The 26,241-nt window shown below is 36.4% G+C and overlaps 4 protein-coding genes across 4 annotated transcripts in view; 2 read left to right on the forward strand and 2 right to left on the reverse strand.

Moving 5' to 3' along the window:
- Positions 1 to 15: 15 nt before the first annotated feature.
- Positions 16 to 9,782, forward strand: LOC113508292 (intraflagellar transport protein 88 homolog). Its single transcript, XM_026891238.1, has 19 exons — positions 16 to 368; positions 884 to 1,026; positions 1,251 to 1,377; positions 1,478 to 1,582; positions 1,980 to 2,093; positions 2,177 to 2,280; positions 2,588 to 2,697; positions 2,967 to 3,085; positions 3,417 to 3,571; positions 4,049 to 4,274; positions 4,495 to 4,729; positions 5,538 to 5,706; positions 6,169 to 6,271; positions 7,265 to 7,378; positions 7,913 to 8,021; positions 8,232 to 8,339; positions 8,635 to 8,700; positions 9,034 to 9,112; positions 9,573 to 9,782. Exons 1-19 carry the CDS (start codon positions 153 to 155, stop codon positions 9,691 to 9,693), a joined length of 2,523 nt encoding a protein of 840 aa, XP_026747039.1. The 5' UTR covers positions 16 to 152; the 3' UTR covers positions 9,694 to 9,782.
- A 1,018-nt stretch (positions 9,783 to 10,800) lies between these two features.
- On the reverse strand, positions 10,801 to 17,869 carry LOC113508289 (branched-chain-amino-acid aminotransferase, cytosolic). Its single transcript, XM_026891233.1, has 8 exons — positions 17,504 to 17,869; positions 16,877 to 17,062; positions 15,753 to 15,962; positions 15,312 to 15,542; positions 13,093 to 13,276; positions 12,745 to 12,867; positions 12,334 to 12,488; positions 10,801 to 12,181 (listed from the first exon to the last, which is right to left on the reverse strand). Exons 1-8 carry the CDS (start codon positions 17,522 to 17,524, stop codon positions 11,993 to 11,995), a joined length of 1,299 nt encoding a protein of 432 aa, XP_026747034.1. The 5' UTR covers positions 17,525 to 17,869; the 3' UTR covers positions 10,801 to 11,992.
- A 511-nt stretch (positions 17,870 to 18,380) lies between these two features.
- On the reverse strand, positions 18,381 to 20,768 carry LOC113508291 (succinate dehydrogenase assembly factor 2-A, mitochondrial-like). Its single transcript, XM_026891236.1, has 3 exons — positions 20,651 to 20,768; positions 20,169 to 20,308; positions 18,381 to 18,808 (listed from the first exon to the last, which is right to left on the reverse strand). The coding sequence occupies exons 1-3, from the start codon at positions 20,678 to 20,680 to the stop codon at positions 18,538 to 18,540; spliced, it is 441 nt and encodes a 146-aa protein (XP_026747037.1). The 5' UTR covers positions 20,681 to 20,768; the 3' UTR covers positions 18,381 to 18,537.
- Positions 20,769 to 20,863: 95 nt separating this feature from the next.
- LOC113501716 (cytoplasmic dynein 2 heavy chain 1) overlaps positions 20,864 to 26,241 on the forward strand; it is a 42,258-nt gene continuing 36,880 nt past the window's right edge. Inside the window, exons 1-12 of the mRNA XM_026882923.1 lie at positions 20,864 to 21,359; positions 21,508 to 21,641; positions 21,717 to 21,881; positions 22,091 to 22,190; positions 22,579 to 22,708; positions 23,335 to 23,468; positions 23,846 to 24,090; positions 24,212 to 24,311; positions 24,393 to 24,532; positions 24,689 to 24,910; positions 25,047 to 25,190; positions 25,566 to 25,784. Coding sequence (XP_026738724.1) covers positions 21,323 to 21,359; positions 21,508 to 21,641; positions 21,717 to 21,881; positions 22,091 to 22,190; positions 22,579 to 22,708; positions 23,335 to 23,468; positions 23,846 to 24,090; positions 24,212 to 24,311; positions 24,393 to 24,532; positions 24,689 to 24,910; positions 25,047 to 25,190; positions 25,566 to 25,784 — 1,770 coding nt within the window. The 5' untranslated portion in view covers positions 20,864 to 21,322. The remainder of the gene's footprint in view (positions 21,360 to 21,507; positions 21,642 to 21,716; positions 21,882 to 22,090; positions 22,191 to 22,578; positions 22,709 to 23,334; positions 23,469 to 23,845; positions 24,091 to 24,211; positions 24,312 to 24,392; positions 24,533 to 24,688; positions 24,911 to 25,046; positions 25,191 to 25,565; positions 25,785 to 26,241) is intronic.

The raw sequence follows: 26,241 nt of genomic DNA on the forward strand, positions 1-26,241 counted from the left end.
TTTTTCGACGAAACGTAATCAAACTTGACTTATGACCTATGTGACCTCGTGGTCGGTGACAAACCGTTACCATGGTTACGGCGTCACAACAAATGGGAGTTTAATAATTTCGGAGGAATTGACGGTGGTCTTTTTGATTTGCAAGGTGCAGAATGTTGAGTTCGCGTTATTATAGTGCGTCGCGGCTGGGCACGGACGCCAAGCCGCGGACCGCCATGCTCGTGGACGAGGACGACGAGCTGTACGCCGGCTTCAACGACGTGGCGCCCGCGCTCGACACGCGCAACCTGCGACACGACCAGGACTTCCAGGACACGCTGCGGACTGCCGGCATCGGCCGCAAGCCGCCCGCCAGGGTGCCCACCGGGGTCTGTCCACATACCGTTACATTACAAATAATGCCAGGAATTCTAGATATCTTTACTTACAACAAGTAGGTCAAGTCCTCATTATTGCCAGATTAAGAGCCAATTATTTTCAGATTAAATTTAGATTTTCAGTATAAACAAAATATTGGGCACACTGTTTATTACCAATTAATTACATATTTTTAATGAGCGAGCCTTATGGACTAATTAAGTAAAAATGATAAGTACCAATAAGTAAATGAGGTGCCTATCTGCCACTAGATTATGGCGTGGCAGTTACATTAGGTAATTAATTGAAACTTATCCTTAGGGTTAAACACAGTAGTACAGAAACGTTTTGAAGTGTTAATCTAAAATTAAATATAAGTCTTTTTATTCATACTAAACTCAAAAATAAAATTCTTGGATGTCCTCTGTAAAAAAGACCCTATGACAAACAAGCAAACGACATCTCTTGATTTTTCTCATTTCAACGACTTGTGATTTATGTTCAATCAATGATATCTTTGATTAAGATGATGCGCATGAGCACGGTGAGCGTCCGCGGCAACAGTTCGCGCGCGGCCACCGCGGCGCGGCCCGTGACCGCCGTGCGCGCCGCTGGGTACACGTCCACCACCCGCGACATACCCACGAGGGATGATGTCAAGGAGGATAGGTATACGAATAAGTGACTGCATTTTATATTTGCTATCTTACAGCCTCTACTATGATCATATGCTGAAAATTAATTGAATGCCGGACTCGGGAAAGTGGGTAAAAGTATTTATCTAAGCAAATAAATTTAAGATGGTCTTTGGAAGTTTTGGCTTATTCGGCAGAGCATAAAACAAATTACATAAGCATATTTCATATTTACGTACACATTCATATCGATTACAGTATTGAAGAGCGGGTAAAACAAATGGAAGCTCGTATAATGACGCTGGTGGAAGAGTCGTGCATGTTGAGTGCTCGCACCGATCCTGATGATGATAATGCACCGAAGAAGGACGTCGATTTAGGGCAGGTTAGTGTTGAGCATCTTCATAGGACATATTAATATCTCGATATTTACACTAGTAACAATTAGTCAGTGGTATTACTAAATTCTTTCTGCAATATTATAGGCTCTGGCAAAAGCGCAAGAAGCATCGGCGTTAGAGAGGCAACTGATACGCATGCAAGAACAGGCCAATGTAGGAGACACGCACAACTTGGATCTCACATTTGCTGTAACTATTAATTTAATGTATAATTTGTCCAGCAAATTAATCAGTCCACACCTTTACCCCTGCACTCCTATTCTATTTCTCTTAATAGTGTAAAAATGGCATCTATACTATTATAAGTATAGGATATTATAATTATAGATCCCCTTGTGGGTCTCCTAGGTTTCCCCTTGTTTGGGCAACGGAAACTACCATCCTCGTATCCCTTAAAATCAAGAGTCTGACGATGGAATCCTTAGAAACTGTATTCTACTCTTAGAAGCCTTGGTAACTCCGGTAGTCGCGCTCAAACTGATCTTTCAGCTCGTCCCATAAGTGTACGAAATCTAGTCCGGGTTTTAAGCCGTTTCAGTATTATTACAACATAATAAAGGTAAAAAGGTTTTTGTTTAATTTACAGGTTCTATGCAATTTGGCAGGCCAGTATGCGCTCAATGAAATGTATACTGAAGCGTTGAATACATATCAACTACTCACTAGAAACAAATTGTTCCCGCACGCCAATAGACTCAAGGTAGAAAATACGATTTCCTTTGCAAATATTCCTTTATCAACTAGTGCAATATAGCAAAAATTAAAAAGTAACCTTCTTTTAAGGTGAACATGGGAAATATTTATTTCAAAATGGGAGAGCATCCTAAGGCGTTGAAATTGTATAGAATGGCACTGGATCAAACTCCGACAGCTGAAAAAGACTTAAGGTATTACAAATTTACTCTAGATGACTCAATGATTTGTTTTTTTTTTTCTAACGAAGGCCACACTAAGGAGACAAACCCTTATGCTGTGGGAGGTTTCACTAAATTCAAGCACAAGCACAAAAACACACACAATTACTTGTCTCATGCAATGATCGAACTCGCAACACGTCGCGCTCGGTAGATGGCGTGACTATCTATCCCGCAAAGAAAAACTTATATTAGAATGAAAGTTTTCAAAACTTGCAAAACTTTAAAGGGTATTTCCGTTTAATTATTTATTACATTAACATATTTTTCATTTTCTAAGAATGAAGGTGATGCACAACATTGGTCTGCTCCTTGTACGCATGGGCAAGTTCCGAGACGCTGTAACCAATTTTCAACATATTATGCATGAACAGGGAGACTTTCAGACTGGTATGTGTGATATACTGCGATACGATTAGTACACAATACTCAATAGTATATGCTTTTGTCAATTATTGTTTTTTTGCAACGAAAACGTTTTATGTTACGCATTTACGGAGAAAAATGTAATAGGCATAAAAAAAGTAAACTGCATATTTAAGCTATTGTTTACTGAGAATGTAAGTAAATAAAGATGTTTTCCTGTTATGAACTTTAGCCTCGTAATATTATAAGTTCATAATTAAAAAGTCATAATGTTATTGTGTGATTCCTTCCAGGTTTACACTTAGTACTATGCTCAGTGGCGTTGAACGACGCTGAAGGTGCCAAAGCAGCTTTCCACGCGATGTTGGACGTGGAGCCGCCCACTTTTCATCAGGACATCACTATTGATGATGCGAGTGTCACATGTTATTCGTCCGTAATTTTTAACAATTCTTAGAATAAGTGAAGATTGATTTACAATCAAGATTAAACGTGATGCAATAAAAAAGCGGTTTAAAACATCTTTCTTAATTAAAACAAGCTCATTTTTTTTAAATCGCCTCTCAAGTAAAACTTATTTTGAAAAAGATAGTCGCAGTCGCTCAAAATAAGTTAATCAACGAGTTGACTGCGGTCAAAATTACTATTTTATTTGAGCGGCTTCGGCATGGTGACAGCTATTAAATTTACAGTTAAAAAAATCAATTGAGAGTAACTAAACAGAATGATGTGTTGTCGTGCAGGAGAACGACGCGTACGAGTGCGTGGTCCGGGACGTGGTCCGCGGCGACCGGCTCGCGCGCTGGTCCCGCCGCGCCGCCGCGCACGCCGAGCGCTGCCTCGCGCTCGCCGCCGCCGCCGCCGCGCAGCGCCCCGCCTCGCGCGGACCCGACTCGGGGTATCACCACCACATACTTTATGCCATAATATGTTAAACACATAGTGCTTCAAGACGACCGAGCTATTTACACTTCTCCCAATTGGTCTCCTGTGTGTCCACCTACAATGAACATGTTACCGTACTAAGATCACGTTATAGGGAGGGAGAGTAATATTTGACTTTAAAAGACATGCGTCATTCAGCCGAAAGACGTCCATTGCCGGACATAGACCTTCCCTAAGAAGGGGGGGGGGGTGTCTTAATCGTCACGCTCGGCAGACGGGTTTGCGATCGCAGTATTATTGTTAAAGTACTCAAAGAATGCTGCTGCCCATTCTCGATTGAATCCCTTAGACGCCTTTTACAACATCTATGAAAAGAGATGGCGCGATGCCATTCTTTATGTCCGGCACCACACGGGACAAAACGACTTACGATAATTAGCAATAATTTCCAGCGTTGGTGGTTGAATATTTGTATATTTATGTATGTCAGCGGCATGTCGTGGTGCGTGGAGGCGCTGCGCGGCTACAGCGGCGGCGCGGCGGGCGCGCGGCTGGAGCTGGGCGGCGCGCTGGCGGCGCTGCGCTCGCTGCGGCCGCCCGCCGCGCCCGCCGCCGCGCGCGCGCTCATGCGCCTCAAGGCCGTGGCGCGCGCGCACCCGCACGACCGCGTGCTGCGCGCTGAGGCCAACACCGACGCTGCCTTCGTGGCCTATGCGGTAACCACTCCGAACGTCAATAACACAAGTAACGTAATGAACAAACTCAGACCTCACACAAGATTCAAGCCTGCAACTCCTGGCTATACGCGCCAGTCGCTTTACCAACTAAGCTACTGAAGTCCCAAACCAGGGCTTTAAATTTATTCTTTGTATCGTGACAGTCGTGACACGCCTCATGACGGACTTTTCAATAATATTCTTTTATTTCTGTCATCAGTTGGGCAACAGTACGGAAGCCCTGCAGCTGAGTGAAGCCGCATCTCGTGACGACCCGTACGCGTGCGCGGCGCGTGTGACGGGCGCGCTGGCGGCGGCGCGCGCGGCCTCCGCCCCCGCCTCGGGCCCCGCGCCGCCGCCCAGCCCCGCCGCGCCCGCCTGGCGCAAGGCCGCCGACCAGCTGGCTGCTGCCACACACCTCGACCCTGCTGATCTTATAGCTGCACACGATCTTGGTGATTACATCAATTTAACATACGCCGATTAACCGCTTGCATTGGTGGCCTTAGTTTAAATTGTGATCAATAATAGATAATCAAAATCAAAATCAAAATCAAAAAGTTTTTATTTCAAATAGGCCGTATCTCAGGCACTTTTAAAACGTTATATTACTGACTCTAGTTGCACGGTTCCAAAGTGTCATTCTTATGGAGAAGAACCGGCAAGAAACTCCATAAGTTACTCTTTTCAAAATAAAATTTTACAGTAGCATTTTACATTAAAATGAATGTCTGCAAAAACAGCGTAAATTAGCAAAACAAGTATCAAATAGCAAAATGTTAATGATTTTCTATAAAACTGTATAAAACTGACCTCCAGAGAAGAAAAATAAAATAACGTTACAATGAAGTAAGTTTTGCTGAGGTTTACACTGTTGATACATATACAAAGCATATTTCACGAAAAAAAAAAGGAAAACAATAATAATTTAATGATAATTTTACATAATCTAAATATGTAGTCCTAATCAAATCCTTAACAGGAATGTCAAGGCATGTCATAGCTTCTATGAATAGAGCTGTGGCTAAACTAATAGTAGATAACAAGGAAAATAAGATAATGATCTAGTAGACCGCCAGGGAGACCACATGTACAGAGATAATACTAAGTCCACGCGCGTTTATCATTTATATAATCACTAATTTTATAGTACGCTTTCTTTACCAGCATAGATTTAACGGTATTTTTAAACTTGTTTAATGGTAAACTGGTTATAGTATCTGGCAATTTATTATATAATAATGACTTGGTAATTTGGTCTAGCGCTAGCCCTGGAGCGCACCGGCGAGGAGTCTGCGATGAGCGGCGCCATAGCCCGCTGGTCGCTGATCCGCAACGCGAGCGGCGCGGGCGCCACGCTGCGCGCGCTGGCGGCGGCCGGCCTGGCCAGACAACACCGCGCCAGGCAAGATGCCGCCGCCGCTGACCACTGGTACACACAGCCTTATCAAAATGCACACACTTATCAAAATGAACTTCACACTTGAGAAGTGGAAAGCTTACAAGAAAAACCTATTCTATTTTGCTCGTTTCAATACGAACCCCGCAGTTAGGAATTTATTCCTTGAGTTGCGGGGGGTTTCACAAACATTCAAACATGGAGCACAAAGATACCCAGACTCAAGACTACATGCACATTCGTGAATGTACTCTTCACACGAATGCTTGTCCTACGCGTTGATCGAACACGGGATACGTCGCGCTCGGTGGAATTAACATGGTGACCTCAACCCCGTGCAATCACCATTCAAGTCCGTGCATGCATCATAACGTCCTGTACCCAAAAATCCTATAGAAGTACCACAGCTTTGACTACATCATTACACATTTAATGTTATGCCTCTGGGATAAAATAATGTAATGCTTAAATTGTTTATTCTATCTCTGCCTATAGGTACAGTCTCATCGGAAGCTGGGACGCGGGAGTCACGTGTGAACTTGCGCAACTGCATAGTGAGATGGGTGATACTCAGACTGCCAAACACCATTACCAAGACGTAAGCTATCTTTGTTTATGGTGATATATTGCTTTGCTGAAATAACCCGCAGGAACAAAAATATTTTTCTCATTTGTTTATACCTAATGTGGTAGTGAATTTCTAACACCGATTTATTATTATTACGTTAAGCGCAATTTTTTCTCACTGCTGAGCAAAGGCCTACCTCTCCTTTTCCATCTTACCTTCTCCACAGCAAGTGCTTATCAATCCTTCATGTGGGAGTCATGCTCACCCCGCCATTTATGCCTGGGTCTAACATAAAGTGATTGTTATAAATTCCTCATTTATTAGATATGTGATATATGATATAGTACTCATATGTGTGTGAGTGTGACATAAAAACGACCTTGTATCATAATAATGAGTTCCAATCAGCCATCGTGCGACACACATTCATTGTTAAGTATTCACGACGAACGCCTAATTAGATATTTAGTACGTAATCTTTCGAACATTACCATCTACGTCACAAATCATCGATAGTTATGTAGCACACTTGTTTTCAGCGATGGTAGCGATGTATTTTCTATTTAGGCCACTCAGTGTTATCTTGTTTACCATTTAAATCTGATGGTAATCAATAGTTAACGTTTGGGGGGTCTTACGATTTTACGTTTTCGCTGATAACACAAAAACTGCGTTTGAGTTTACACTCGTGTTCAACTATTGTCCCGAAAGTTCCATCAAATCTTTTAGCATGATAAGCAAATGAGGACAAAATAATGTGATGTTTTGCCCTCGTAGTATCAATGCCTTACGAAGTTTTCCTATATCCTGTCTAAAAACTAGAATAAGTTCTGCGCGAACGTATTTTTATACTTACTGCTGTAGCTTATAAAAAAAAGTATTTTCATTCCGAGCCACAAAATTCTGAGGGAGACTGTATTTGTATTAAGCATCTCCTACGCCTTTGGAATAACCAGCTGTGGTTACCTAAAAGATGAATTATTACATTAAGTTAATTAGTTTCATACAATATTGTTGATGTAGGTGGAAGCAGTGTGGCCGTGCGAGCTTTCGGCGTTGGAGTGGCTCGCCAGCGAGGCGCAGCCCGACGTGGCGCTGCAGTACTACAGGAGAGCCGCCAGACTGCAACCCAATAACGTACGTACTTTGCATTCATCTGGACAAAAAAATATATTAAATATATCCGGTTCTTAGTTGACAACATATCTGTACCTAAGTAGTAAATAAATAATGATTTACATGTAAACTAAAACTCTATTTCTACTCTTTTAAAATATGCTAGTGAGCAGCAACTACTAAACTATCAATAACCACTAGTGGTGTCATACTAAACACAGAAACCACTATAACAATTTCTCGAATAAACCTCCATGAATAAAATTAGTCATTAAAAAAAAGAGAATAAGTATGTTGATACGTAGCTATCAGTCATTCCATTTACAAACTCGTGCGTCAATTCAGAATAATCGTACATTGTAATAACAAATTAGATATCTCTACACTGACCTCAAAGAACTCAAAACAACATAAACTTTCAATAGTAAAAGTACAGAAACATGTCCTTTGTTTATGTAAATACAACAATTAACTAGCACACGTTTTCCTTGTATTTTTGTATAGGATTTATGGACGAAAAGGCGTCATACCAATTGTAGTATTTCTGTATTATAGCCACAATGGGGTTTACTAATGGGAGCATGTCTCCGCGCTAGCGGACGGTATCAGGAAGCTTTAACTCTGTACAAGAAGATGAACGCGCGATTCCCGGACAATGTTCAGTGTTAGTATTTCTACAATATAAATAGACTTAGCACTTTATCAAGATATTGTTCGTTGAACTAATATTTGCTGAAAAAACCAATTACGTGCAAAATATTACCAGCCTTGGATAAAATCCGTGGCATTCTATAATAACTATATTATCTTTATTTTTAAAGCGACGTTTTTGAATAGCAAGACTTAATATATTTTATAATTCTAAAATGTCTAGGTTTGAAGCTGATAGTCAAATTATGTGGAGATCAGGGACTTGAGGAGACGACTTCGTGGGCTCGAGAGTTGCAGCGAGCACAAGCACGAGTCAAACAAAAAGAACAAGGTAGCTAAAGACTACAGAGTCTATTTAACATTGATTAAAACAATATTGTTTTTTTTTTAAGAATACTGTTTGGAATAAAACATAAAGGTACTACGTAAAGCGAAATTTACAGTTTACTATCTACGACGGAATAATAAATACTACGCATTATAAATATGTTAGGTCGATGTGAAATTTTAATGCGCATTAGTTGTACGCATTCCGTAACGTATTCTAATCTTATCGTCAGAATGAGATCAATACAATGCAACGACCAACTTGACCGCTTAATAGTTAATTGATGATTTCGTTTCAGTATCAGTTACGTCAGCCGGAAGTATTTCCTCCGGGGCCAGCCAGTCGCCGATCGACCAGATCAGAGGTGAACAACATGAAATACTAGACAACATTACACTGTTTTTTTAAACGTCTTCCTTAATTATATTTACGTAAACTTATCAGATTATCTGCTCAATTAGGCCAACTCGTTATTAAAAAAGTATGTTATCGCTAACGATTTCTGAAAAATATTTTTATGCGTTAAATAAATAGGTTGCAAAAAAATGTTACGATCTAAAATCAAATCAAAATCAAAATCAATTACCACCATTACGACCATTAAAACAAGGAACAAAAATTTTTGTTCCTTGTTTTAATGGTCTTTAATAGATTTGTAGTCTATTCTTTATAAATAAACATGTTGTTGTCTACCCAGGCGGCAGCCGCGTGGACAGCGCGCCGGGCGCGGCCGCCTCGCGCCGCTCTAGCGACGCGCGCGCCGACAACACCTACACGTAACGTTACATTCTTACTACAAACTCTACGAAGATGTATGATCTTCATCACGATTCTTTTATTGGGAAATTGTCTAACGCAGATTACCTATCGTTTAATCAAATATCAGAATTAGACTTCTTTTATTATAGTTGAATATATTATACACTCTAATTAATGGGGTTAATTTATATTATGTGCATATGCATGTAATAAGTAATTCATTAACAAATACCTAACCTGATGAATGTAGCGTGGGAACGAATCGCCGCCTCATTACCGCTATTGCGCACCAGACTCGATACTTTTAAAACTCAGTCTGTGGCGCCGCGGGGTCAATCGTCTGAATATTTATTGGATCGGTTCTTAATCAATTCAATCCATTCAATATGCGTGCTTACGTTTCGTGAAAGGTAATCATTGTCACAGTCAAAAATCTATTTGTGTCGCAGTTTTATAATCAATACGTTTGACCGATAGGTTTACAACTACGCCGAACCAGGACGGCTTACAGCCGGCCAGCCGTGCCATGAACCGCTCCGACGTCCGGAGGAAACATGTAGAAGAGTTTGACGACGATCTACCTCTGCCGCCAGAATAAATATTAACTATATTCTTTAAATGTTTATAATTTCACACTTTTAGTATTAAATTGAGTATATGAAAATGTGATTTTAGTCATACGCCCTATAATTTTGCTTTCTTCTACTTTTAATCTAACCAGAAGTCAATCTAGGTAGACTTAACCACATTTTAGAAACATTTAGCTTATTTTTTTTCTCTTCTTCAATAAATACGCAGTTTATCCACTTTATATTAATGAAAATGCAAGGAAAACACATTTATGTCGGTTGCATATCGCATATCTAGAGAAAATTGTGCACTTATCTATAAATATGCTATTGTTAAAAATAATTTTAATCTTTCAAGAGAATAAAAAACGAAAAGGTTATCGTTTAATCTCCACGTAAGGCTCTTCTTTATTAAATGATGCAAACGTTTTTATGCAGTTATGCCGAGTTTTCTTCTTTTGATAGATATTTATTTAGGAGATCTGATAGCCTAGTGTTATGACCGCAGGATTACCGACTCTCTAGTTCTCTCCCTGTGTTCACAGCGAGTTTTTGAATGTTGTGTGCGTTAAAAAAAATAGTTGCGTATTACCTCGTTTTGAAGCACGTTCGTTTGATTGTGAATGATGTCTTTCAGCTCCCGTTTTACGGCAATAAAAGTGGCTGAAAACCAACGCTGTGACGGATCTCGATTTTTCCGATACAGTATTAGCTGAGCCTCCTCTTTTTCCTATCTTTCAAATTTCACTTTATTGTTTATTTTTGTTCTTTAGTGTGATATCGTATTTTATTAGCAATAAATGAAAGGATGTTCAATCCTTTCATTTATTTATTTATGAGAAAATATCAGGTTGTGACAAAATGACGAAATAGTGAAATGTTATTCAGTTAACTAAAATTTATCTCCACACAGATCCATAACTTATGGCCTATCATAAAATGACATAAATCATCTTCGTCATAAGTCTGTATTATTTATGTTACTGATGTTATGTTTTCATTTGTCTTTGTTGTTAACGTCTTCAATATTATAAAGTAAGAGACACTTGTTTTAAAATCTTGTTATAATTTAGTTTGTCGAACATGTCATCAAAAATGGGAATCTGGACTTTATAGATAAATGAAATAAAATCAAAAAAGGTTTCAAATTATGATATATTTATAAATATCAAACGATTCATACAGATTCTTACCTTAGACTAGAAAAATGCACGTTATCAGTAAAGCTTACATGGAATTTCGTCTGTTTAAACAATTGGAAATATCGCTCTTAATGAACAAGATTAATCAATTTATTTTTGATCGCGACAAATATAACGTTACTTACTGTTGAGTAACTGCTGAAGCAGACAAAAATATTCGGTTTTTTTTATTGTAGAAGTGGATAGGTATGTAGTTGTATATTATATTTTATAGAAATTTAAAAGCTAAATATATTCTTCGCTATCTGAACTTCTTCATTGTTTTTATCACATTAAAAACAAATCGTTCAGTGTATTTGATAACTAATACTAACAACACATTATCTACAATAATTTACAAAATATATATAGAGAGAGAGAAGTTTCGGGTTACATATAATTACACTAAAATATCACATTGTTTTACAAGTCTGTCATGACGGAGTCATGGTTAAAGGTAATTTGCGGGAATTTACAATTAGGTAATTTATATAGCAGAAAATTTTCTAGTCCACTGTTTGCAACATACAATTTTACACAACACTCTTCACAAATTGTACAATTTCATTAAAATTTACAACTAGAATATTAAATTATATTTACAATCCTTGCAACACCTGCAAACCAAATAGTTTGCGGTAACTCCCTAGCAGTCAAATAACAGAATTAGTACGCAGGAAAACAGACAAACCCAACTGATTACAAGTATCCTAGAAAGTTTTCAAAGTTTCTTTTTTACTTACTTCACTTTATACTTAATCAAATTTCACAGCAAAGTGAAATAATACCTATTACTTACGTCCTCCCGAAGATAATAGATAAAGAATAAATAAATAAAATAAACACGTTCATACTGATAGCGCCAACGATAACAGTCTAATTAGGCGAGTTTTTGTGGTACCAAATGCGCAGCATTATACATTCTTCGCCTCCTGTTCAATGTAACCTTAACTTATCAATAAACTTTATCATTTAAATAATATAATTTATCGTCCACACATGTTAGGCACAGAAAGTTTTCTGATTATTGACCAGTACACAACAGCTTCTGATATATTCACAGTTCTCGTCTTACGACGTTAAAATTAGATTGTCATTATGTTTTACGTGAAACTCACACGCGACGGCTCAGCGCCCATTGTTAGCACTATGATATAACCTTCGCATACGGATGTTCTATGTGACCGTACTGTATCGCCAGCAGCGTGTCCTTCACCCTCTGGAATACTGGTTGGGCTTGCTTCATAGTCGGAACGTGGATCTCCCGATCCAAAAATCCAACTTTGCTTATGGGGCTGATCACCACGGCTGTACCCGCGCCGAACATTTCCAGTAACTGAAAACAAAGCAATGCGTGAAACTATCTGATTGATTCGGAAACAGAAAAATAATATTTTTAGTTGAATTTCTCATGCCCGTCGCATGAGAAATTTGTGGGGCTTTAATTTTCCTTTTTTTTAACAAGAAATGAGTCTCAGTTCTACTTACTCGGCCTTTCTTGTTCAGTTCGATGACCCTGTCCATGGTGATGACTTCTTCTTTGACAACTAAATCTTCCCATTGGCTCGCCAGCTCGATGATAGAGCGACGCGTCACTCCAGGCAATATAAGCCCGTTCAAAGGCGGAGTGCTCAATTGTTTATCTAAAAAATGAAATAAAATAATACACGTACCACGATATAGTCTGGAAAAAACATTGGAAGTGATGTTACTGACCCTAATTGTTGCTTCAGATATGAGACGAGAATTTACCGGTCAAAAGGTCAGAGTGACAACGACGCACCAGATAACATTCAGTATCAGCCAGTTACACGGATATCCAACCATTAACCGCATGATCATACATGTTTTTATATTGTTACAGATAGTGTTGATGGGATAATTTATTGTGTGCATTACCTCCTTGTTCATTGATGTAAACAACAAATATGTTCATCGCGCCGACTTCGGTGAGCTCATGATTGGGTCCGAACAGCCACAGCACTTGGTGGTGACCTAGTTTAGCAGCTCGAGCTGTGGCCTCTGTAAACAAAATCAGAACTTACTGACTATTCTCGATCACACCAGTTCCTAACAAAAGATAAACTAATACAGAAGCAGTTCTAATTAAGTTCGCATATATGTATTTTAATTTATTCCGTTTGAATATTGATAACGAAACAAAGGTAGTATTTTTATCAATAAAAGGAAATTGATGTAATGCTGGAATGTTCGACACAGGGTAAACATTGATATAAGGGCTCTTACCGATAGTAGGCCCATAGTTGGATCCGACTTTGCGGTTGCCGACTCCTCCTGGGAAGGCGCGGACAACGTTAGGGTCAGCGTATATTGACACGGCCCCGTCGCCGCCAGTCTTGTAGTACGCGCTCACTGGGCTGAGGATAGCGAACAGTAGCGCCGATTCAGGAGCCATTATGCCAAAAGTAGGCTGTCGAAAGAGATAAAAAAGGCAAATTTAGTCATCAGTAACAAAATTATGCAGAGAATACAATGATTTCCTTTTTTAATTTTAACTCTCTTATCTTTATGATTAATGTATTTGATTTACGTAAGAACTAAGTTATTGCAAAATAATATGTTTACTTCTCGAACTTATTACAAACTTTACCTTGAACCGATAGCGCCAATAAGCATGCGATAAAATCCTACGCAAAAACAATTTTGCCAAAATTATCGCACGGCGATAGTGATCTATCAATATCTAATTGCGATTGTTTTTTTCTACATGACTTATGTACTTATTTTTCTAGTCACTTATCATCTTCAAACTTTTTACTGCCCTTTACTGTGAGGGGCTAGCATGCAGCATATTATTATAATAGTCACTCTGATAAAAAAGGAATAAAAAGAATGACCGCACCTGACCCGTTGGGATACCCTCCGACATTAATAATAAATAAAAAGGTGTGCAATGTTGCATGAGACTTAAAAATTTATTCAATTATACCTAATTGGTTTGCTTAAATTGTATAAAATGTGATAAGGTATTGCAAAATATTTTCTATAAATAGGTTATCGAAATTCGTTAAATATAACGATTAACCAGTGTATAGGTAATACTTTATACTTAGGATTTTTAATAACTTCACTACTTTTGCTTTAGTGATCAGCTTAGTCTAGTAAACATATGCATATAAGGACTAAGTATATTAATAGAGGTTAATTATCAATTGATAACAGTATTACTTGACGACAACGGCCGATCTGTAAATTTATCATCTTTAAGGATAATAGATAAGCTATTTATTGTTCTCTATACAGGTCGATAATATAATTAAATGAAATATTGACGTAAAAGTGGGATGGTGGGCCTAGATTATATATTCCCATGTTGCATTCTGGTTCAAATTGAAAAAAAAAATTGTGTTAAATAGACCATTCATCGAGGAAGGTTTTAGGCTATATAACATTACGGTGCAATTAATAGGAGCGAAGATGCAATGGAAAATGTGGCAAAAACGGGGATAAACATTCATCTACGAGAACTTCCGTTCAAAAATTCCTAACTTATATCTTCTAACCACGCGAACGAAGTCGGGGGTAACAGCTAGTGTTTAATATGTCCGTCGGTACTATTCTGTACACTTCAGCTGCATTAAGGCACTGCGGAGGCAAGTTGCTTGTTTGCATGTTTGCTTTTATGACTTTCAATATTCGAGATACACAACTTTATCTCCAGCATGTGTGTGTCACGTAACTCACGTATCACGTTTTCAATATGCAGTAATAATTTATAAGCAATTCGAGGACTCTACCTATGTTCAAAACATTCACCTACGATCGTCCTATGACGTAATAAAAAAAACTAAATAGATAATTAAGTATAGCGTGATCGAATAAATCTATTTGCGATATCTTGGAATTTATTGATAATAATATTATTTGCCATTTTTATCATTTAGAGGCGTTAAGCTATAAAGATAAATAGATAAGAACAAATGGGCTACTTCATATCCCGTATTTGCACAGATTTTATAGCCCGCTATTATAAACTTAAAGAAGCTTAATGCTTCGTTTTGTGATAAATTATTACTATAAAGAGTTTAAACGGGAAGTGCCCCTTACTTGGTAGCGTGATATGAGCTGCCTAACAGGGCATTACCAACCGCATTACATTAATAAAAAATTACTTATCTTACTCCGAGAGAGCTCCGAGTGTATAAGCTTTTGGTGTTCGTTATTTTAATGCGTTTTAAATTGATTGATTAAATTTAATTGGAGAGCACTAGCGACTACTGCACCTTTACTAGAGTGGTGCAGAGAAATGTCAACAAAGGACCCTAATAAGTAATATCATCCGTATTTATTTTTCTTGGATTTTCCTTATATGAAGCAGTGTATAAGCAGAAGTCCATCCGTGGACATCTATCCGTGGAGGGCATAATTATTTTATCAAAGTTTTAAGTAACTAGAATATTATCAAGAAATCATGCATTGTGATTAAGTGAATGTTGATATCTTACCTCGGTTCCTATTAGCGTAGGTCGTATATATAAGGTAGAGGTTTCTGAATGTGGAACCCACTCCTGGTCTATTTGTACCAGTCGCGAGACACACTTGATAAGTTCTTCTCCATCAAAGGTTGGCAGACCAGACCTTTGAGCTGCTAAATTCATTCTTTCCATGTTCAGATCGGGCCGAAACAACCGTATCTTATCATCGACCCCCCTGTACGCCTTTAGTCCTTCGAACAACTGTAACATATTTTATCGCTTTATCTCTCAGAATACACAAATAAACATTAAGGTCCATAATGACATCACTCGATATTATTGTAACAATAAACTGTATTGATAAAGCGTGTTGGTGAATTTAATAAATGGCAAACATTTCTCTACTGCTGTTTGTTACAAACAAAAACTACTTACATCTCTCAGAACATCAATATCATCAAAATAATATACCTGTATCGCATAGTGGAGAGCTTTGGACGCAGGATGTAGGCTTAAATTCTCGAATGGCACAATCTCTGGTTTTTGCCATCCTCCTAATTGTTTGAAGTAGTTAATTTTGAGCATATGATCCGTGAAATATTTGCCAAAACCGAGGTCGGTCACCTCTGGTTTCGGATTCAGTTGATAGGGCGCGGCTAGCCTTACTTGCAAATCTTCGTGCTGAAATAAATATAGTCATCAGACATTGAACTACACACTGAACTCTGACTGTGTAAAATGCTTGTTATATTTTTCTAATTTAAATTAGCTTTTTAAACGATTCAATGATAATTATTTAATGTGTTGTTTATATTAAAATTGTACCTACTGTCGACTTAAACATTAAGCGTTTTATTATTTTTTGTGTGTTATCATATTATCGCATTAGTAAAAGTACGAAGCTATTACATCACGGTTAACATAAATATTGAATTGAGTCCATGTAAACATTGAATACTGTAACAATATAGGGTAAAGTCGTAAGAAGGGTACGTCGCTGGTCACGTGGCACTTGGCATGCTCGATTCAAGTCAATACATAAATCATGCATCTACCTCCTGACTAGTAGATAGCAGTTTAGAAGCTACTTACAAGAGAGCAGACAAACAAGATAAAGGTTCAAAGCAGATATTTATGTCATTATATACGATTTAAAAACAATACATTACTAGCAACTATCTCCGTCGAAGCCGTTAATAAACAACAAATACCCGCAAAGTTATTGAAAAAAATCAATGCGTACCTACATTCATTAGAATAAAACGTTAATGTCTACATACAATAAAGAAGGTGTAAAAGAAGTGTCCTTTTTTCTTCATAATTCTTCTGAATTTAAATTCTGATTTTATGGCTTTGGTAACTATGATATATATAAAATAGAGGAATCAATCATATTTGTTAGTGCTCCAGATCAAAAAACTTTCAAGAATGTGGAGCATATTGAAGACGCATCGTGATACAAAATTTATTTATTTTGTCAAACAACTTACTCATTTACGAAAAAAGATTATCATAAGATATAAAGTAATTAATCAGATGATTTTGGTGTTGTTGAGTGCTGTTTTTCATTTAACATTAATCGCGATAGCACTCACCTTGAATGAGATTTCAGGCGTAATGTGTGGGCGGGGTTTGTCGTCGGCCGCGGTCATGGGCGGCGCCACGTGCTCGGCCTGCGCTTGCGCTGCATTCTCCTCCAACTCCTTGTATCGCAACGATGAACTACAAGAACGCACCGTTTGGAACTTGTGCTGGTTTTCGAAGATCCATTTTACTAAATCCTAAAACAAATAAATTATAAGCGCATGCAGATATATTAAATAAATTCTAAGTGTTTAGTGTCACTATTGTAGTTAGAGACAATACAATTAATTGATTATTGACGACCCCGATTGTTTCTATTTCTACCTAGAAAGGCAGGCAGACCGAGTAAAAACTTGATGGTATGGACTAACGATAATCATTTCACATTATTCAACCTTAAATAGTTTGAAATACACGTTGCCATACCTATTTCGTCTACCTACATTCATTTAGATTTTGTTATTTTTTTCTTTATTTTACAAATAAAAAAAGAAAATTGAGACAAACCCATGTGTTGTAGTGTAAGAAAATATTGAATTTAATATTACCCTGTCAAGAATGATCTAATAGATTTTTTTTACTGTTCGGGATAAAAAATAAATAAATTTTAATATATTTATTTTTAATTCTATCCTTACCTTGCTGCGGCGAATATGCATTTTATTCACACAATATTTACACTCCACAATATTAAATTATATTTTTATATTTTCACTAAACACTGTCTTATTTGAATACTGAAATATAAAGTCCTATCGATTTCTTGGGCACTCTTGGAATTACTATGTACATTGACAACTGGCTTCAAGTTAACTGACTTCACTGGATCAAAGCACAAACATTTAAACAGCAAATGATAAGATTGTGGCTGACCTGCGTGTGACGTGCTCATTCATAATCAACACAAATTATAAAGCGCGGAGGCAAGGATTAACACGTTCAATTATCGTATTATTATTATTATAGAATATTATTTGATAACGTAGTATATAATCAAAGTAAAGATTACGCACTGAGAGTTATTTATTTAAGGGCTACAACGTGTGCGCAGTTCACACGAAACTAAGGAGCTCCACTGCGTAGCTCCTAGCGTTAGCCGCGTGAGGTCGAGTGAAATGCCTGTATTAGGTCACCGAGCTTCCATGTTCATACACATTTAAATGAATATGTTAATACTCCTGGCAAATAAATGCTTATTTACGCACGACATCAATTTACATTAAGAATTATTTTGCATAATAATACACTTGAACTGACAAAAGAAAATTGTCCAAATACAACCCTTTGTACTTTTATTAAGTGCGAGAATTTAACTGACAAGACAGAGAAAGTGCAAGCGCCGCTGTAGATGAATAGAACTAACCAGCCAAACATTTTTGTAACAAGCGTATATGCGTATTTGCCTGCACCAAAAACTGGACGTCACACGCAGTGCGTAATAATCTTAGTATCCTACGTCAGCAGTGACCAAAAGACGATGTAAGTCTTGACGTATGGTCTAAATGAAAACAACAGTTTTATATCATCGTTATTATTGACTAATTTACAAATAAATTTAAAAAGTTAAATAGATACCTATTTTAATAAATCTTTCAAATACTAAATAACTGCCTATCATGCAGAGGTAGATTCAACTATTTGTTCAGCTAATCCATTTGGGATACATCTGGTTTTATTGCAGGTTGGGCTGGCGTAGGGTAAGTCGGTCTTCATTTTTAGCGTGTTTTTTCAGCATGTCCATAATTTCGTTATCGTATTCTTTTGGTGTCGGTTGCTTCTCGACCATCCAGTAGAAGAGGTCCCAATCATTGCTCACGGTGTTAATGAGGCGATCATACATCATTGTCTGTTCTTCAGTAAGTGAATCCAAGTATTTTTTGGCGAAGGTACTCAAGAGAAGATCATTTTCCAACATTCCTCTCTTGCGAGACTGGTACATAAGCCTGGAAACGACAAAATGTTCATGTACAAAATTGACCTGATAGCATTCTACAGCATTTTATTTCTAGGATTTCAATGATTTTACGAGATTCTGCTGAATTATTGCCACTGCTTACGGAAACAGCTACAGGCTCTGCAGCAAACATTGACGAGGTTTTGAGCGTTCAAACCAAACTAATACTCTTTAATTTACACATTCCAAATGACATAATGACTATGCAATGAATTTAAGATTAGGTGTTGTCGAAACGAAAAAAAAATGGAAGTTTAATTCAGTACCTAACAGTCGCTCAAAGTTGGCTGACTCTAGGTTTGGTGTAAACGCGGCCGGAGAACACGACAAACATAGGAATTTTCTATTCATAAATTAAATAAAAATAAATTATTAGGCCTATCAATGGCTTATATCTTGTAATAGTTGCATAACTATCGCTTCACAGTGACATACAAGTAAATATTTACATTAAATTAGTTATACTATAAACACTTTTACTGTGCACAACAACCAATAACATGTTATGATAAATAATTCCGAGAATAATGATTGAACTAGTATTTATCAGATAAATGTAGCATTAATACTGGGATCACTAACCTATGTGTTAAATGCCACAGTAAGCATGCCCCTCTACCTTTCTTGCATGGGCCTAAAGACCCAGAGGCATACTGGACTACTACATAAATAAGCTCTTGTAGTTATTTAACATAGAAATGGATAATACCAAAATTCAAAAAGATTTGTAAAAAATTATCTAATTCACACTTTTTATTTTATTAGTGATTTGATGGTAATAAATGTCATAACTAGCAATTATTTTATTGATTGAATTGGATTTGTTAGAATTTTTGTCAAGTACCCTATTATAAGAGTGAGAATACTCAACACCCTGCACATAGCTTTTTTACAATGATATATAGTCAAGATATTAGTAGTAATAATGTGCAAGTAGTGGTACTAATACACAATATTTTCACATAACAAACAATGTTGTGTATGTGGGGGTGGGGATACTTTAAGATTTAGATAAGAAGAATTGGTTCTGCATAATTCTACAGGAATAGCTTCTTTCACAGGAATGATCTTGCAACATTTGTTGAAGACGGTAAAGATGGGATCTTTCCTCAAACTTTGTAACCTTTCAAATGAGATACAAGGTCATTAGAACATAATCACCAAGATTTTTTATAGAACAATTTGTAATTATAGGCAATAAAGGCATTTTAAAATAAAGGTTGAAGGAGAGTTTATTAAAAAAAATTATATTTTTTAACCTAAAAAATAGGTTTTAACACATTACCTAAACATAATTATTGCATAACAATTCAAAACAGACATAAGAATATGGTGTAATTGATTCTTACCTTGCCTTACGGGTCTCAAGTGCTTGCGGTTTATCAATATTGTAACGAGGTATTTCCACATAAGAAAAATCTACCTCAGTTGGATTCGAAGTGTCACTCATACGAACAACACTGGGTAGATTAAGAGTCATTCTGCAGGTCTAAAATGAGAAATTAAGTTAGTCAAAACAGAATTCTAGGATTGATTAACTGTGTTTTAAGCAGCAAATCCATTACAAATAAATAAATCATGAAGACAAAATTATTACAATATAGAATATGTTTTTACATAATTCTGTGTAAGCACGATTAAATATTTCTCCATGGAAACATGGATCATCAAGAAAATATTGCAATTTCTATAGTTGATTGAGACTGAGAGCAGCACAAAAGTTTTAAACCTACATTGAGAAATTATGAAAGGAGAAATAAAAAAAATGGTTAAACTCTCTTTAATGGAAACCACCATATTGTGAAAAATATATATTCTGAAAATAACTTACTGAGTAGACATATCTCAGAGGGCGAAACATTGTTTTTAGGGTTTTCTTAAGTTGTTAAATAGTTTAAATATATCTGAGTTCTTCTTTTAAGCTTGAAAAACAAAAATAGATCGGCGATTATGACAGAAAGAATATTGATTTGCGTCATTCCATTCGCGTGAATTTGTGACAGTTACTTCGGTTTTACGAAGAAAGTTTTAGCTAAATAAACGCCTTTTTAAATCTAAAATAAAAATTAGTATAGGATACTATTGATAAAATAAAGTTTATTATGATAACTAATTTTATGCTTTACTTGGAATATTGTAAATAACTTAATTATTTTATTTAAAAAAGCTTTTCTTCACACTATCATTTTTAGATTCATTTGCTTCAGTAAATTCGTTTACCTCAAACCCATAACGTAATATGTATTCTTTGTGCGTTCAAAAACTTCTATTCTATGCCATTGACATAAACCGCAATATTGGAAATTCTGGATAATGTTGTCATGACAACAGTGTTGTGTTCAAATTTTCATAACAACGACATCAATAAGCAAAACTATTATCAGTTAGCAGTTTAAATAATTGATGTATCAATATTCAATAACTCTGTGATGCTTGAAATTGACATGAAATGATTTGTCCTGAAATCGTAGAGTGATAGATCATTGAGCTCTACAATAATAATATGCTACCAATTCGAGATTTGATTATAACAACAACTGGTAAGGAGAAATTTATATTTCCTCATTTAAATTTTACTAAAAGACTGACTATTGATTCATGCCACCCCATACTTTATTTTAACTTTTGGACATAAAGTAGTTTTTTGGCCTTTGCATATAAATTAATAGTTTTATTTATTTATTTCAGAGAACTATTGCTGTAAAACGAATTTGCAGCTTGATAAAAAATCTGAAGAGGCTTTATCAGATTTCATTAACAACCCACAGGTCCTAATACTACAAAGCTTCATAAATGATCAAAGTATTTGTCTATATACTAAAGTGAGTATCTATATAAATATATTTAAAAGTATTATGGTATGTATGCTTCTAATATGTTTTAAATCATATTTTCAGATACAGAATGATAAAAACAAAAGCATTGTTTTCTATAAAACATCATCTCAACAGTTAGTGAAAGATGATGCTGCACAAAATATAAATATATTGACTTTGTCCAACAATACAGCAGAGTCTTTATATCAGATATGGAGACAGGTCTATACCCCACTCCTGGCTGCTGTAAGTATATGTAAGGTTTCATAAACAAGCCTGACCTACATGATTTGAAAAGAATAAGCCATCTATTGTCTACCGCATGCCAAACTCCTCCACATTGTTGATTAAACCATGCTATATTAGATTCACAATAAACCACATTATTAATTTGTAAGTGGTAAACTGTTGTAGCTGTAAAGGGAAATGAAACTAACATTGTTCTCTCTTAACAGGGAAATGACTTGTATTCTAATAAACTGCAGAAAAATCTCTCTGACCTGGAATCCAATCTAAGGATTCTAGCTCATGGAAAAGGAAACACCAATGTATATGGTAAGTTTGACGATAAATGGATATTCTAATGCAGGACAAAGGACTACCAGTTTTCCACTTTGTATTCATCTACAACAAAACACTTGTCAAAAAGCCAAACAGTTGTTAAAAATACATAACATGTTATTACAATGCTTTTTATCTATTATTGCCTGGGTGAGAGACAAGTAGCCACCACAATATATCCTATATTATTATAAGTAAATACAAGATCAAATTTAATTGGAAAAACACAGTGAAATAATTGTTAACTTGTATAGCCATTGTAGATCCTGATTTACAGGACTTGCAATGGCGGGCATGTGTGGCGGGCTAGGCCCAAAACAAAAAAAAATGTTAACTTTATTTGTTGAGCTACATGTTCCAAATACTTATTTATGATTTGCAGTTGTTCTAACAATACAAGACGAATTGGAGTATTGGAAAGTATTGGGGCAAAAACGAGATGCTAATAAACATGAAAAAGAAGCAGCTTCCACTTTTTGTGAGTTGTTTGAAGATGTTGTTGAAGAGTTGAGGTAAGATATTATTTATCTAAAAACAACTTTCCCAATTAATATTTTTAATCCAAAGCTTTTTAAACAAGTGTAGTTTAAAAAAGGAATATAGCTGGAAATATGTCAATGAAAGAAACATTTAGGCCCGATTTTTCAATCGTCAGATAACTTTCATCTGAGGAATAAATATGGCCGTTTGACATAATTTTCTATACAAAAGATGTCAAAACGTCAAACATATGCGTCGAATAAAAGTTATCTGGCTTTTGAAAAATCGGCCTTTAAACAAATATACCTAGCTACCTGAACCAAAACTTTCTAAATGTGAAATTATGCTAAAAGAATGCTTGAATTTTGGCTTTAACTGTTTGTCTACTTATTTATTGCTACGCTTAGGAAATAGAAAAAGGGTAGGTATATAAAATTTTGAAGTCAGTCTAATTGTTCGTATAATAGTATAGTCTAATCTAATCTATTAGATTAGATTAGACTATAATCTCATTTTATGGTCTAATTTCAAGGTCTAATTTTTTTTGTAAATTTTACTTGTAATGTTATTATTATTATTTTTTAATTGTAAAGATGAAACCCTTGCTGAACCTTATTGATTATATACTTATTGGTTCATTGTTACTTATTTTTTGCAGAACGATCCAGTCCTGCTCAATAGATGAAGTCAGAGAATCGGCAGAAAATATAGGGGGAATATTAGATGATGTTTGGCGGTTCTCTTCCTTGCCTTATGCACAAGAGAGGATGGTTCATGTGTTCGATATAATTGGTACAATTTTTTATAAAATATTCCATTCCACTTCTTACTTAATACCAATCACCAATCACGTATACCTAGAAGTACAAATTATTTGGCCTAAACATAATCATGATTAATAATAATATGTTTGCGAACAGGTGCATTGCAATTTGTTGCGAAAATCAGGTCACTTGATTATACAGATGTGATATTCTTCACCTACACACCTGCATATATTAGTCATACATAAATATATTTTTTGTTATCTTTCTTAATTAAATTCCTTTTATGCTTCTCAGGTAAGTAGTAAGCTTACTTTCAACCTTGTTGACTGGATCTTCGTGCACCAATGTGTAGGCAATGATCGATGCGACGAGAGTAGGTAATTGGACCTATTTAATTTTCAGGTCATGAAATGTGCACTGTTATACAGAAAACGGTGACTACCAGCGAACTTTGGAAAGTCCATAATAACAACAAAGACTCTGAAATACTGACTCTCCTATCTGATTGTTTGAAAGTTATTCAGACTTGGAACAGCGCATGTGAAACATTAACTGAAACATACTGGCCTAATTATGCGCTCCATACTTGGACGGGAAAACCCTATGTACCACAGTTTTGCGTGAATTTCCAAACTAGATTGAAAGAGGTAGGTTAAAAATAGGTTTAAAAAAAGCTTTTCTTTAACCAAATGTTTATTGCATGAGACTTAAACTCTTGGAGTTAATTATCAGAGCAAATACTATTCTAATCAAGCTCATTTGTTTCAGATCCATGATATCAGATCGACGCATTGCCAGTTAAATAAATTGCTCTCTAATAATGAAAGATTAGAACTTCAAACTCATCAACTTTTTCTACCGTTTGAAAGTAAAAATTGTTATAACGTACCTGATAACTACACTGTTAATTAACATTTTATCAATGATAATTCATAAAATTTGTTTATAGGCATCAATATTTGGATGTGCAATGGACCGAACCCTGGTTGGGAAAATGCCGTGTCCCGATTTTCAACAAGCTTACGCCCAGCTGAAACCAAAGTTGCTGACAAACTGAAACCTAGACTGCACAACATATCTACTAAACAAGTATTATTCTTGATCAGTATTTTCTATGTATCACAAATAAAATGTTTATTTACACTCTTGTATTTTATTAGACTAGAAAAAGTGACTATTTATATTTGTCTATTATCGTTTTCACATTGATACCCAAGAATGTTATAGAGCATTTTCCATTTTCAGATGCTCTATGAATTTATGAGATACAGTGCTCTGATAGAAAGACCCCTTGTGAAACACGCACTGAATAATGAACTGGAAATATTTGTATCATCCCTTATCTCAATGATGAAGAGTGTACAGACTCAGATGGATGCAGACGTAGTGGACGTCAAGATGTATCAGCCACCAGAAATGTCTACCGTTGTTCATCAAGTACAGTGGGCTAAACAAATGGAGGCTAAGGTACACCTTGAATTTATAAGCCAGCATTGACATGTATAAAATGGGGAATTTTTGTTAAGAGAATCGTAGACATAAGTATTGAATAGAAATGCCGTACTTGAAGACTTTAGACATGACAAAAATACATAAATTCCAGGTAAAAGATATCAAATTATGTGCCGAAAAGTACCTAAAAGAATTCGACGGCAGTTCTGAACTATTGACGCTTGCTACCAAAGTTTTGAAAGATCTGAAAACGATGTACACTCAACTTCATGAAGAGTGGTGTCGCGATCTCCAGGTAATTCCATATTTATCGCATTTGTCATGATTTATTCATGACATGAGTTTTTGTTTCTTTTATTTTTAATACCGTAAATATTTTTAACTCGTTTAGACGAAGTGGTATTATGACCCGAAACTTTTTGGTGTGTCACAAAAAGATAACTGGGTACACGCATAGAAATAAAGACAGTATTTAAGAAAGCCCTAAAAACCAGTTTTATTAATATCGAATTATATAAAAGAAACTACATTTTTTTTTCAATAGTATATTTGATGATATGTGGGCAAAAAACGCCAAGTAATATTCTGACATAAAGGTTAGTTACCTCAGCGCCTTTTGATATAATCATAATGTTGCCTATACATACTAATAAAGTGTTAAAATAATGAGGCGCAAGCAAAGAACGGCTCCCTCCAAATGTCGTCGGACAAGCCGGTGGTGGAGTTCAGCGGCAGCAGCCGGCTCATGGTGGTGAACTTCAACCCGGGGCTGGTGCGCGCCGAGCAGGACGCGCGCGCGCTGGCCGCACTGCGCTTGCCGCCGCCGCCCGCCGCCGCCGCGCTCGACCAGCTCACGGCCGCGCTCGCGCATGCCCGCCCGCTGCAACAGGTACCTATATTCATATGAAGGGAAATTAAATAATTCATTCACACTTATATCGATATATCATCACTTCTACATGTCTGTTTTGATGGAGTCGACATTTCCTATCTGACAACCTCTTTTAAAACCTCCCGTCTCTTTTAAAGTCCAGACAATTTTAAAATGCGAGTAAAGTGTATAAACTAGTGTTCATACACATAGACATTTTATCTTCGCTATGAAGAAATCCGTCGCTGTGCTTCTTCATTCCCCATTTTGCCGGATACAAAACGGGAACACTAGCAAACTACTAGCAAAAATAGTCCTAAAAAGTATTTCCTAAGTTTACTAAGGGCCAATCGCGCACCAACTGGAAGGTGGCGTTGTAGTCGCGGAAGGTAATAATGGAAAGAAGTTTAGTGTGTATTTAAAATTACCGCATGTATTAACAAGTATAGCCGAAATCATCACACTCTAATTAAAA

The sequence above is a fragment of the Trichoplusia ni genome, chromosome 2 (assembly GCF_003590095.1).
Source record: "Trichoplusia ni isolate ovarian cell line Hi5 chromosome 2, tn1, whole genome shotgun sequence".
In the NCBI taxonomy this organism is placed as follows: Eukaryota; Metazoa; Arthropoda; class Insecta; order Lepidoptera; family Noctuidae; genus Trichoplusia; species Trichoplusia ni.